At 49.4% G+C, this 14,041-nt stretch overlaps 1 protein-coding gene across 2 annotated transcripts in view; it reads left to right on the plus strand.

Annotated features, from left to right (window-relative positions):
- Nucleotides 1-14,041, plus strand: part of epb41l5 (erythrocyte membrane protein band 4.1 like 5) — a 150,014-nt gene that overhangs the window by 71,430 nt on the left and 64,543 nt on the right. For both annotated transcript variants that reach the window (XM_078403326.1, XM_078403327.1), the window contains exons 8-11: nt 438-525; nt 7,485-7,573; nt 9,787-9,856; nt 12,449-12,618. In XM_078403326.1, coding sequence (XP_078259452.1) covers nt 438-525; nt 7,485-7,573; nt 9,787-9,856; nt 12,449-12,618 — 417 coding nt within the window. The remainder of the gene's footprint in view (nt 1-437; nt 526-7,484; nt 7,574-9,786; nt 9,857-12,448; nt 12,619-14,041) is intronic.

A 14,041-nucleotide genomic window follows, 5' to 3' on the forward strand; every position in this document is an offset into this window, starting at 1 on the left:
GGGCCTGGGTTTAGGCTTATTATTGTTCAGTTTTAAGTTTCGTGAGGCAGCGCGGAAACAGGTCCTTCGGCCCATCGAGTCCGCGCCGACCAGCGATTCCTCTCCCACTAACGCTATCCTGCACGCACCAGGGACCGTTTACAATTATACCAAGCCAATTAACCTACAAACTTGTAGGTCTTTGGAGTGTGGGAGGAAACCGGAGATCCTGGTTGAAAACCCACGCAGGTCAGGGGGGAGAACGGACAAACTCCGTACAGACAGCACCCGTAGTCTGGATTGAACCCAGGTCTCTGGCGCTGTGAGGCGGCAACTCGACCACTGAGCTGCCCCATTGTCATATACACAGAGGTGTAGACCTCCAATTTGGAGGCATGGCTGCCACCTGCGGAGCTACAACGAGCAGATGAATTTTATCGAAGCGTTTCTCTTTGCAGAGGGCAGACACCATCTCAAGCAGAAATCAACTATCTCAACAAAGCCAAGTGGCTGGAGATGTATGGTGTTGACATGCACAAAGTCAAGGTAAGGATCGGAGTGAACGTAACATTTTTGTAATAATGTTGACGTGAACACAATTAAGTCATTGTTTCCTGTGGTAAATTAGTTACGGATGTGCTATTGATATCGGAAAACCTGGTCATTTCTGCCAGCTTTTTGTGGGGAGTGAAAATAGTTACAATTTCTGGTTCCTCCGTGTGAACCAACGTTTTGAAATATTTAAAATGAAAACAGAAAAATGTGATAAATCCTCAGTAGATCAGACCACATCTGTGGGAAAGGAAACGGTTAACGTTTCGGGTCAAACGTGATATCGATTCTACAAATTAAGATAACATAGATACATAGAAAATAGGTGCAGGAGTAGGCCTTTCGGCCCTTCGAGCCTGCACCGCCATTCAATATGATCATGGCTGATCATCCAACTCAGTATCCTGTACCTGCCTTCTCTCCATACCCCCTGATCCCTTTAGCCACAAGGGCCACATCTAACTCCCTCTTAAATATAGCCAATGAACTGGCCTCAACTACCTTCTGTGGCAGAGAATTCCACAGATTCACCACTCTCTGTGTGAAAAAACACTTTCTCATCTAGGTCCTAATAGACTTCCCCCTTATCCTTAAACTGTGACCTCTTGTTCTGGACTTCCCCAACATCGGGAACAATCTTCCTGCATCTAGCCTGTCCAACCCCTTAAGAATTTTGTAGGTTTCTATAAGATCCTTACCTGTCTGTATTACTCAATCCTCTGCCATGTTAGTTCATAGGACCATAAGACATTGGAGCAGAAATAGGCATCCAGTCTACTCCAACGTTCTATCATGGCTGATCTATTTTTCCCTCTCAGCCCCATTCATCTACCTTCTCCCTGTAACCTTTGACGCCCTTACTGATCAACAATCTATCAATCTCCACTTTAATAATACCCGAAGACTTGTCAGCCCCACCGTCTGGTTGTTATTTTGTTTTTTGTCCCTTTTTAATTCTCTATCAGTGGTGGACATGCTCAGGCTCACACACCAGGGCTAGTCTTCCTGCTCTGTATTTCGCATCACATGCATTATTTTGTCTATGTCCTCGCCCTCGAGTACCATTTAAGAGGCATTTACGCAGCAAAATGGGGTGGTAACAGAGGGATATGGGACTAGGTTAGATTGGCATTATGGTTTGAGCAGACATGGTGGGTTGGAAGTTCGCTTCCCGTAGTGTGCTGTTCTCTATGTCAATTCTGTGCACGTGGTCTGTTTCATTGTGCAGCCCCAATTATTCCTGTCACCTGCATGAAATGTTGTTGAGATCTTCACTTCAGTTGCTAATCTGACCACACAACCTTCTGTGTTGAAAGTAATGTTTCAAAGGAAATCACTTCTGTTAAATGCTTTTTCTAAGCATGATTAGTTGTTAACTCCTGACAAGAGTATTCCTAAATCTGGTGTTGCATGTTTCAAGCTTGTATCATCTCTATGTAGTTATTTCTCTTGTACATCGATCATCTATAGCTTCTGACAATGATACACAGACTTGTTTTGTTGAATGGAGATGGCCAAACAATGCCATGTGGTCACACTTTCTATATTAGTGTTATAAGAAAATGACTACAAACATCTCAAGCTTTCCTCAGGTGATTCAAGATTGGAAAGAAATGTCTGTGGCTGTGTTCCCATTGCTTTTAAATACATTGTGTAACTAGAGCTGGCTGGCCAGTTCTTGGATTCATAGAGTCATCTAGGACAAAAACTTTGACCCAACTTGCAGACTAAGATGCCCCATCTATGCTAATCCTATATGCCTGCATTTGGCCACGATCCCTCCAAACCTATCTTATCCATGTACCTGTCCAATGATTTTTAAATAGTATACTTGTACTTTTATATGTTATAGTACCTGCCTCAACGACCTCCTCTACACCTTGTTTGATATAGCCACCACCCTTTGTGTAAAACAACAAACAAAAGAAAAGTTTCCCCTCGGGTTCATATTAAATCTTTCCCTCTCACCTTAAACCTATGTCCTCTGGTTCTTGATTCACCTACTGTGGGCATTCACCCTATCTATTCCCCCCATGTTTAGGCAAATATAAACTTAAACAAGGCACTGTAGTGAGTCCGATAGCGATGGATGCTGCAGTCAAAGTTTATTATACAGCTCTTAAAAACCCCGTGACAATTTGCAACACTCAAAGCTCTAGACTACTACCTAACGTCTTACCTAAAAGGGTTCCAACGCTAGACTGACGAATCTACCGCGCTAACCCACCTCGTGACCTCGCTGGCCAATCCGAGGGTTCGAACCCTTCCAACCAATCCCTATGTCCCTACATGACCCCCCCCCAGAACCCTCGATACCGTACCGCACGGGCGCCCGGACCGCCCGACCCGAACGCGTACGAAGAGGGGAGGCCGGTACCGCCAGCGTGGCAGGAGGCGGGGAGTGCACCGCCGATGGGGACGATGGGGACTCCTTTGGAGGGGGAGGGAAGGTGGAGCCCGCCGGTGTAGACGATGGGGGCGTAGCTAGAAAAGGCAGAGTGAACCCAACCGAGGGCGGTGGAGGCACGAGGGGTGAGGGAAGAGACGCAGCTGGGGAAACAGGTGTGCCGGCCAGAGGTCGGTCCTGGCGAGGAGGTTGGGCCACCAGCACGGGACGGTCCGGGTCCAAGTGGGCCGGCTTGAGCCGGGAGACAGAAACGAGCTCCTGACGGGTTCCCACCTGTAACGCGAAGGTAACCGTCCCCCTTTTCAGCACCCGGAACGGGCCCTGGTAGACCGGCTGTAGAGGGGGGCGGTGGGAGTCCCGCCAGAGGAAAACGAACTCGCAATCCTGCAAGTCCGCCGGCACGTGCACTGCTGTACTCCCGTGACTGGAGGCTGGGACTGGGGCCAGGGAACCTACCCGCGCCCGGAGAGAAGCCAAAACCGACGGGACGGACGACGGCAAGGGGGAGGACAAGGGAATAATGTCACCCGGCACCCGCAGGGGCGAACCGTAGACAAGTTCCGCCGAGGAGGTACCCAGATCAGCCTTAGGGGCCGTGCGAATACCAAGGAGGACCCAGGGCAGCTGGTCGGCCCAATCAGGGCCGGTCAGGCGGGCACAGATGGACGCCTTCAGCTGTCGATGGAAACGCTCTACCATCCCGTTAGCTTGGGGATGGTAGGCGGTGGTCTGCTGCAAGTGGGACCCATACAACTGCGCAAGCGCGGCCCAGAGAGACGAGGTGAATTGGGCGCCCCGGTCGGTAGTGATGATAGCCGGGACGCCGAAACGGGCCACCCAATGCAACGCCAGGGCCCGTGCACAGGAGGCCGCCGAGGTGTCCGACAACAGAAGAGCCTCTGGCCAACGAGTAAAACGGTCGACCACCATTAGTAGATGAGTGTAGCCCCTAGAGTAGGGCAATGGACCAACCAAATCCACGTGGATGTGGTAAAAACGGACGGGGTGAACCACAAAAGTCTGGTACGGGGGCTGGACGTGGCGGTGGACCTTGGAGGTCTGGCACGGGATGCAGGCGCGGGCCCAGGCGGCCACCTGCTTCCGCAGGCCGTGCCAGACAAATCGGGCGGCCACCATGGCCGAGGTCGCCCGGATGGACGGGTGTGCCAGGCCATGAATGGCCTCAAAAACCTTACGCCGCAGGGCGGTCGGCACCACCGGGCGAGGGCGGGGAAGGGAAACATCGCGCAAAAGTGTGGTACCTGTGGGGCCACACGCCACCTGTTCCAACCGCAACCCCGCGGCTGCAGAGGCGTACGCTGAGGCAGTTCCTTCCAGGCGCTGAGCCTCTGTTAGCTCCTGGAAATCCACCTCGCCCCCCACCGCAGCAACAGAGGAAGTGGCCGGCCGGGACAGGGCGTCAGCCACGGCGTTAAGCTTACCCGCGATGTGGCGAACATCGGTGGTGAACTTAGAAATGAGGGTGAGGTGCCTTTGCTGGCGGGCCGACCACGGATCAGAAACCTTAGAAAAAGCAAACGTGAGTGGTTTGTGATCCGTATAGGCAACAAAAGAGCGGCCCTCCAAAAAATATCGGAAATGGCGAACAGCTAAATAGAGGGCCAGGAGCTCCCTGTCAAAGGCACTGTATTTCAGCTCAGGTTTTGCGAGCTGCCGGCTGAAAAATGCCAGAGGCTGCCAGTGACCATTGACCTACTGCTCCAAAACCCCACCCACCGCCACGTCTGAGGCATCCACTGTCAGGGCCGTGGGGGCAGAGGAATGGGGGTGCACGAGCATGGTGGCGTTGGCAAGGGCCTGTTTAACCGCGGCAAAAGTCGCCTCTGCAGCTGCGGACCAAACCAACTCAGCGGGGTTACCCGCGAGGCATTGAAAAAGGGGGCGCATGACCCGAGCTGCCGCAGGCACAAACCGGTGATAAAAATTCACCATGCCCACGAATTCCTGCAAACCCTTGATGGTGGTAGGGCGGGGAAAGGCTCGGACGGCGTCCACCTTAGCGGGCAAAGGAGTGGCACCGGCCGATGTGACCCGGTGACCCAGGAAATCCACCGCGGACAGGCCGAATAGGCATTTGGACGGGTGGAGGATCAGACCGTGGTCTTGCAGCCTCTGGAACACAGTGCGAAGGTGGAGCAGGTGCTCTGGGACCGAACGACTAGCTACCAGGAAGTCACCGAGATAAATAAACACAAAAGATAATCCGCGACCCACATGGTCCATAAGACGTTGGAATGCCTGAGCCGCGTTTTTGAGACCGAACGGCATCCGCAACCACTCAAATAACCCGAACGGGGTAATCGTAGCCGTCTTGGGAATGTCCGGTGGGTGGACAGGGATCTGATGATATCCCCGCACCAAATCGATTTTTGAAAAAAACGTAGCCCCCTCGAGGCTGGCTGAGAAGTCCTGTATGTGAGGGAACGGATAGCGGTCAGGCCGGGTGGCAGCGTTAAGACGCCAATAATCTCCACATGGTCTCCACCCCCCAGATGCTTTAGAGACCATATGCAAGGGGGAGGCCCACGGACTATTTGAAGGTCGAACAATCCCCAGTCGTTCCAAATTGAGGAACTCCTCCCGAGCTATGGCCAGCTTGTCGGGAGGTAGCGCCGCGCCCGGGCGAATACAGGCGGCCCCTCGGTAGGGATGAAATGGACGACACCGTGCTTATCGGAAGGTGCATCGAACCGCTGAACGAGGAGCTGCGGGAAGTCGGCGAGGACCGCAGGGAACTGACCGGGAGCCGTGGTGATGGCCTGGATCGACGGGCAGGGTGGGGTGGCAGGTGGAGGAGTAGCAGGCTCCATACTGCTAGCCGAGGGTTGTAGGCCCTTCCCGCGGACGTCTGTGACCAACGAAAAAGCCCAGAGGAAATCCGCGCCCAGAATGGCCTGGCCCACGTCGGCAACAATGAAATCCCCACGGTAGGTCCCGGACCCGAAGGACAGGGATATGACCCTCTTGCCGTAGGTGCGGATGGGACTGCCATTGACCGCAATGAGGGATGGACCCTTCCTACCTGCTCGCACCTCGCAGTCGTAGGGAGGCACGATGCTAACAACCGTATTGACAAAAAAAACGGTGCCGGTACCTTGATCAGTGGCGTAGAGGCGGCGGTTGCGGCCGATCGAAACTGCCTCTACATTCGATCGGCCGAGGCATTTCCCGGAAACGAACAAGGGGCCCTTCACTGCCCCACCGCTTGTGAAAAAAGCACCAGCCACGCCTGTGCGGCTCTGTTGCACGGGCCCGCTGCCAAATGGCGGGTGCTGCAGCCCCGTCTTGGCGGGCTGACTGCAAAATGGCGGCCGATGTGCCGCCATCTTGGCCGCGCGGCCGGCTGCTGCTGGGCCTCGAAACCCGATTTACCGAGTCGTCCCGAGTGGAGGCCTCCGTGACGAGTGCGTCGGCTTTTTCTGCGAACGCTACCGGGTCTTCAAAAGAGACGTCCGCCAACACTAACCTGACGTCCCGGGGCAATTTCTCCCGGAATGCCGCTTCGAACATCATACACGGCTGATGGTCGCCAATCAAGGTTAGCATCTCCGTCATCAAAACCGATGGTAGCCGATCCCCCAGCTCCGGTAAATCATATCATATCATATCATATATATACAGCGCGGAAACAGGCCTTTTCGGCCCACCAAGTCCGCGCCGCCCAGCGATCCCCGTACATTAACACTATCCTACACCCACTAGGGACAATTTTTACATTTGCCCAGCCAATTAACCTACAAACCTGTACGTCTTTGGAGCTTCAGAGCTCCAAATGTAGGAGCTTCAGAGCCCGCTGGTTCTGGCTAAAGCCAAAAGTCCTCAGCAGGAGCCTCTTGAGCCCCTCGTACTTCTCGGTTTGGGGAGGGTTGGTCAAGTACCTTCCCACCCGCGCGGCCACCTCGGGCTGTAGGCAGCTTACCAGCAGGTGGAACTTCTCTAGGTCTTCCTCCACCTTCTTGAGGTGGAACTGGGACGCTGCCTGCATGAACCACAGGTGCGGCTGATGGGCCCAGAACGGGGGTAGGTGAACGCCGCTCGCGCTCTGCCGCCCACCGTTCGCTCCTACCTGCGACATGCTCCTGTGATCTTCGGATCACGTTCGGGGTCACCAATGTAGTGAGTCCGATAGCGATGGATGCTGCAGTCAAAGTTTATTATACAGCTCTAAAAACCCCGTGACAATTCGCAACACTCAAAGCTCTAGACTACTACTTAACGTCTTACCTAAAAGGGTACCAACGCTAGACTGACGAATCTACCGCGCTAACCCACCTCGTGACCTCGCTGGCCAATCCGAGGGTTCGAACCCTTCCAACCAATCCCTATGTCCCTACAGCACCGAGTATTCAACGGGTCAGGCAGCATCTTTGGCGAAAGTGGATAGGTGATGGGTTTTTTGTGGATCCTTCTTCAGACCCAACCAGACTTGATTTGAATAGTCATGCATTCATACTATGGAAGAGTTTGAGTACTTTTTCTGAATTGTGATTTTTTTTTTTTTAAATGGCTCTATTTGTGTTCTTAGGGAAGAGATGGAAACGAATACAGCTTGGGTCTGACCCCAACAGGAGTGCTGGTCTTTGAAGGAGAAACCAAGATTGGACTTTTCTTCTGGTCAGTTGGTTCCTCCATCTTCCTGTTGTTGACATTATCTGACAATGCTGTTAGCAATAGTCTCCACTTCTTTGTGGAGGTTGTTGCTTTGAAGATTTTACGTTGGTACTTAATTGCTTCACCAATGAAGCAACCGTTCGGTTGTAATGTAATTGTGATGTTCGGCTGATATCCTGAGGTGATGTTTAGTTGTCACCTGATCTCTTTGACGGTGTCATATCTGAATTTTTTTTTGCAGCTTATCAGTTTTGCGTGTGGCACAGAGGTTGGCTAGTATTACTCATTTTTTAATCAAAATCAATGATCAAAACTGCCAGACATAAGACCATAAGACATTGGAGCAGATTTAGGCCATTCAGCCCGTTGAGTCTGCTCCACTATTCAACCATGGCTGATCTATTTTTCCCTCTCAACCCTATTCTCCTGCCTTATCCCTGTAACCTTTGACGCCCTTACTAATGAAGAACCCTATCAATATCTGCTTTAAAAATACCGAATTACTTGGCCTCCACTGCCGTCTGTGGCAATGAATTCCACAGGTTCACCACCCTCTGGCTAAAGAAAAGCCTTCTCATCTCCATTCTAAAGGTACGTCCTTTTGCTCTTGAGGCTGTGCCCTCTGGTCCTAGACTCTCCCACTACTGGAAACATCCTCTCCGCATCCACTCTTATGCAGGCCTATCAGGTGCTACTGAAGCAGAATATTTTAAAGTGGATAAAGTCACATTAGACAATAGACAATAGACAATAAACAATAGGTGCAGGAGTAGGCCATTCAGCCCTTCGAGCCAGCACCGCCATTCAATGCGATCATGGCTGATCACTCTCAATCAGTACCCCGTTCCTGCCTTCTCCCCATACCCCCTCATTCCGCTATCCTTAAGAGCTCTATCCAGCTCTCTCTTGAAAGCATCCAACGAACTGGCCTCCACTGCCTTCTGAGGCAGAGAATTCCACACCTTCACCACTCTCTGACTGAAAAAGTTCTTCCTCATCTCCGTTCTAAATGGCCTACCCCTTATTCTTAAACTGTGGCCCCTTGTTCTGGACTCCCCCAACATTGGGAACATGTTTCCTGCCTCTAATGTGTCCAATCCCCTAATTATCTTATATGTTTCAATAAGATCCCCCCTCTATCCTTCTAAATTCCAGTGTATACAAGCCCAATCGCTCCAGCCTTTCAACATACGACAGTCCCGCCATTCCGGGAATTAACCTAGTGAACCTACGCTGCACGCCCTCCATAGCAAGAATATCCTTCCTCAAATTTGGAGACCAAAACTGCACACAGTACTCCAGGTGCGGCCTCACCAGGGCCCGGTACAACTGTAGAAGGACCTCTTTGCTCCTATACTCAACTCCTCTTGTTACGAAGGCCAACATTCCATTGGCTTTCTTCACTGCCTGCTGTACCTGCATGCTTCCTTTCATTGACTGATGCACTAGGACACCCAGATCTCGTTGAACTGCCCCTCCTCCTAACTTGACACCATTCAGATAATAATCTGCCTTTCTATTCTTACTTCCAAAGTGAATAACCTCACACTTATCTACATTAAACTGCATCTGCCATGTATCCGCCCACTCACACAACCTGTCCAAGTCACCCTGCAGCCTTATTGCATCTTCCTCACAATTCACACTACCCCCCAGCTTAGTATCATCTGCAAATTTGCTAATGGTACTTTTAATCCCTTCGTCTAAGTCATTAATGTATATCGTAAATAGCTGGGGTCCCAGCACCAAACCTTGCGGTACCCCACTGGTCACTGCCTGCCATTCCGAAAGGGACCCATTTATCCCCACTCTTTGCTTTCTGTCTGTCAACCAATTTTCTATCCATGTCAGTACCCTATCCCCAATACCATGTGCCCTAATTTTGACCACTAATCTCCTATGTGGGACCTTGTCGAAGGCTTTCAGAAAGTCGAGGTACACCACATCCACAGACTCTCCCCTGTCAATTTTCCTAGTTACATCCTCAAAAAATTCCAGTAGATTTGTCAAGCATGATTTCCCCTTCGTAAATCCATGCTGACTCGGAATGATCCTGTTACTGCTATCCAAATGCTCAGCAATTTCGTAGTTAAGTAGATGTTGAAAAAAAAACGTGTTTGTATCCAATGAGTAGGAGCTTTCAGTTTCTTAAAATATTTTGGCATTATTTACAATTTTGGAAATTAAAAGCTCTGCGTTTTTACTTTTTTTTTTAGGCCGAAAATCATCAAATTGGAATTTAAGAAAAGCAAACTCACTCTTGTGGTCGTGGAGGATGATGAGCAGGTAAGGCAAAGAGACCTTGGAGATGATTTGACAATCAAAACAAAATATTGCAGATGCTGAAAATGAAAAACAAAATGTTGGGAACACTCAGCAGGTCGGGCAGCATCTGTGGGAAGAGAAACAGGGTTAAGGTGTTAGGTTCGCGTTCCATCTTTCTGATCATTGGCATTGGTCCTGAAACAGAGAAGCCTTTTCTGTTTGAAGATCAGCCCCTGACCTCGTGAATGTGTCCAACATTTTCCTTACTTAAACAGGATATTTCCCTTTATAAGCTGAGTTATAGAACGCACTAGCAGGGAGAATGTACTTCTGATAGCTGTAGGCATATGGATTTAAAGTTGTGGGATTGTGAGGAAGACGAGGAAATTTATTTTTCACTCCTTATATCTGCCTGAAAGCGACAGGGACCCGAGTTTGATCCTGACCACGGGTGGCTTGTCCGTACAGAGTTTGTACGCTCTCCCAGTGAACATGTGGGTTTTCTCCGGGTGCTCCGGTTTCCTCCCACACTCCGAAGACAGACTAGTGTGTGGGGATCGCTGGTCGGCGTGGACTCGGTGGGCCAAAGGGCCTGTTTCCATGCTGTATCTCTAAACTAAACCAAACTTGGAGGGATCTCTAGATCTTCTATCTAGGGATCTGGATCTTGAAAATGTGGCAGAGGCAGGAAGTACAACACATTTTAACAACGTGAAAACATTTTAGCAACATGCCTGGATCTGCACTTGATCCATGGCCATACTGGTCTCAACTCATCGTGTTGGAAGGTAGAAATAGCTTTAGTAGCTCTCTTTTGAGCAGAAACATAATGGGTCAAATAGCTTTCAGTTTTAGAAATTTTCCGTGAATCTTTTGAGTAAAAAAAAAAGGTAGGTTCTGGTTATTAAAAGCTGTTGTAATTTGTGTTTGTCTCTCTAGAAGACCTTGGTCAATTGACTTCTCTAACTTCAGATAGTCCCTGCTTTCCCTCTCTATCCCCCCTTCCCAGTTCTCCCACTAGTCTTCCTGTCTCCGACTACATCCTATCTTTAATAATAATAATAATAATGCATTTTATTTATATAGCGCTTTTCATATACTCAAAGACGCTTTACAGAGATTTTGAGAACATAGGGAAATGAATAAATAGATAAATAAGTAAATAAATAAATGAACAGAGAAAGGAGACAGAAGGTGAGGTGACCTTCAGTGGTTGAAGGCAGTACTGAACCGGTGAGACTTCAGTGATGTTTTGAATGTGGTGAGTGTGGAGGAGTCTCTAACGGTTTGGGGTAGTGAGTTCCATAGGGTGGGAGCAGCGATGGAGAAAGCCCTGTCCCCCCCCTCCCCTGACATCAGTCTGAAGTAGGGTCTTGACCCGAAACGTCACCCATTCCTTCTCTCCAGAGATGCTGCCTGACCCGCTGAGTTACTCCAGCATTTTGTGTCGACCTTGGTCAATTGGTTCTACATTTCAGTGTCACTGAATATTATCTATTGTGCACTGTGTTCGTTCTTTCTGTACAATTAGCAATAGTGGAAGAGGGTTTCATTGTATTCATGGGAGCAGCCAACAAAACTGTGATCATATCCTCCGTAAGTTTCCCAATATATTTGTGAATGTGCTGTTCATTATTGATTTAGTGATCCTTCAACTAACCGGCAGAGAATGAACCAAGAGCCTTCTGGATCTAGATATCCCAATGTCTCACATTGCTGTAACAGCAGCAATGATGACAGTACAATACTGCTGTAAAACACTTTGGCTTTAGTTTAGTATAGAGATACCACGCCGACCAGCGATCCCCGTGCACTGACACTATCCTACACCCCAGCGACAATTTACATTTTTTTTTAACCAAAGCCGCCAATTAACTTGACTTTTGAGTGTGGGAGGAAACCAGGGCACCCGGGGAAAACCCACGTGGTCACAGGGAGAACATATAAACTCCGTACCGACAGCAGCCATAGTCAATAGACAATAGGTACAGGAGGAGGCCATTCGGGCCTTCGAGCCAGCACCGCCATTCAATGTGATCATGGCTGATCATTCTCAATCAGTACCCCGTTCCTGCCTTCTCCCCATACCCCCTGACTCCGCTATCCTGAAGAGGTCTATCTAGCTCTCTCTTGAATGCATTCAGAGAATTGGCCTCCACTGCCTTCTGAGGCAGAGAATTCCACAGATTCACAACTCTCTGACTGAAAAAGTTTTTCCCCATCTCAGTTCTAAATGGCCTACCCCTTATTCTTAAACTGTGGCCCCTTGTTCTGGACTCCCCCAACATTGGGAACATGTTTCCTGCCTCTAACATGTCCAACCCCTTAATAATCTTATACGTTTTGATAAGATCTCCTCTCATCCTTCTAAATTCCAGTGTATACAAGCCAGTGTAGTCAGGATCAAACCCACACTGTAAGGCAACAACTCTGCCGCTACACTACAGGGCCACCCTGGAGCTGGATTGGTGATAATTACTGCATTAGCGCTCTGACTGCTTTCCCGAGTTGCATCCTGAGGAAAGGCGGACAGCCAGAACTGGATGAAGTGTGGGGTGAGGCAAGGGTGGTGGAAGTGCCAGGTCGATGACTCAGCATTGCTGTTTCCGCAAGGGTAAGGAGCAAGAACACACCTTTGTATTCCGGCTGGACCATCCCAAGGCCTGCAAACACCTCTGGAAGTGTGCTGTGGAGCATCACGCTTTTTTCCGATTGAGGGGACCTGTCCAAAAGAATTCCAACCAGCTGGCATTTGTGCGGATGGGGTCACGCTTCAGATACAGGTAATTATTTCCAGGCCCCAGCAAACTTTGGAAATGGATGACTTAGATGAAGGGATTAAAAGTAACATTAGCAAATTTGCAGATGACACAAAGCTGGGTGGCAGTGTGAAGTTTGAGGAGGATGCAGGGTGACTTGGACAAGTTTTTCGAGTGGGCAGATGCAGTTTCATGTGGATAAATGTGAGGTTATCCAGTTTGGTGGTAAGTACCGGAAGGCAGATTATTATCCGAATGGTGTCAAGTTAGGAAAAGGGGAAGTACAGCGAGATCTGGGTGTCCTAGATTATCAGTCACTGAAAGTAAGCATGCAGATACAGCAGGCAGTGAAGAAAGCCAATGGAATGTTGGCCTTCACAACAAGAGGAGTTTGAGTATAGGAGCAAAGAAGTCCTTCTGCAATTGTGCAGGGCCCTAGTGAGACCTCACCAGGTGTATTGTGTGCAGTTTTGGTCTCCAAATTTGAGGAAGGACATTCTTACTATTGAGGGAGTGCAGCGTAGGTTGATGAGGTTAATTCCCGGAATGGCGGGACTGTCGTATGTTGAAAGACTGGAGCGACTGGGCTTGTATACTCTAGAATTTAGAAGGATGAGAGGGGATCTTATTTGAAACGTATAAGATTATTAAGGGATCGGACACGCTAGAGGCAGGAAACATGTTCCCGATGTTGCGGGAGTCCAGAACCAGGGGCCACAGTTTAAGATTAAGGGATAGGCCATTTAGAACGGAGGTGAGGAAAAACCTTTTCACTCAGAGAGTTGTGAAGCTGTGGAACTCTCTGCCTCAGAAGGCATTGGAGGCCAATTCCCTGGATGCTTTCAAGAGAGAGTTAGATAGACCTCTTATTGATGGCGGAGTCAGGGGATATGGGGAGCTATCGGGTATGTGGATGATCAGCCATGATCACGGTGAATGGCTGTGCTGGCTCGAAGGGCCAAATGACCTCCTCCTGCACCTATTGTCTATTGTCTATTGTATTAGGTAGCTTTGTCAGTGAAACTTTGGCAGTGCCTGGGAATGGGGTGAAGAGCAGGTTGATACTGCTGGCAACTTGCTCAGGCAGCCTTATGTAATTAGTGGCTGGAACTTGAAAGACTTCAATGAAAGAGGGATATGATTAGTTGTTTAGTGTATTTTGGATTATAATCCATGCAGGCGTTGATAACTGTAGTTCCCAGATGTATAAAATGTCTGTTTACGTAAAGTAACCCACTTGTTTACCTCAGCACAGAAATACTACCGTGCATGTGCTCCACCCTTTTCACCTTTTGGGAATCCTCACCCCTCGGGGTCTCACGTCATCAATGTTTTCCTTCTCTCCATCACTTGCCTTTCCTTTAATATAGAATCTGTACTGTGTCTAAAGTAATCCAAGGGCTATTGAGCTTTTATCCTTGACTTGGATAAAGCAGTTTTTCCTCAA

The sequence above is a fragment of the Rhinoraja longicauda genome, chromosome 8 (assembly GCF_053455715.1).
Source record: "Rhinoraja longicauda isolate Sanriku21f chromosome 8, sRhiLon1.1, whole genome shotgun sequence".
Taxonomy (NCBI): Eukaryota; Metazoa; Chordata; class Chondrichthyes; order Rajiformes; family Arhynchobatidae; genus Rhinoraja; species Rhinoraja longicauda.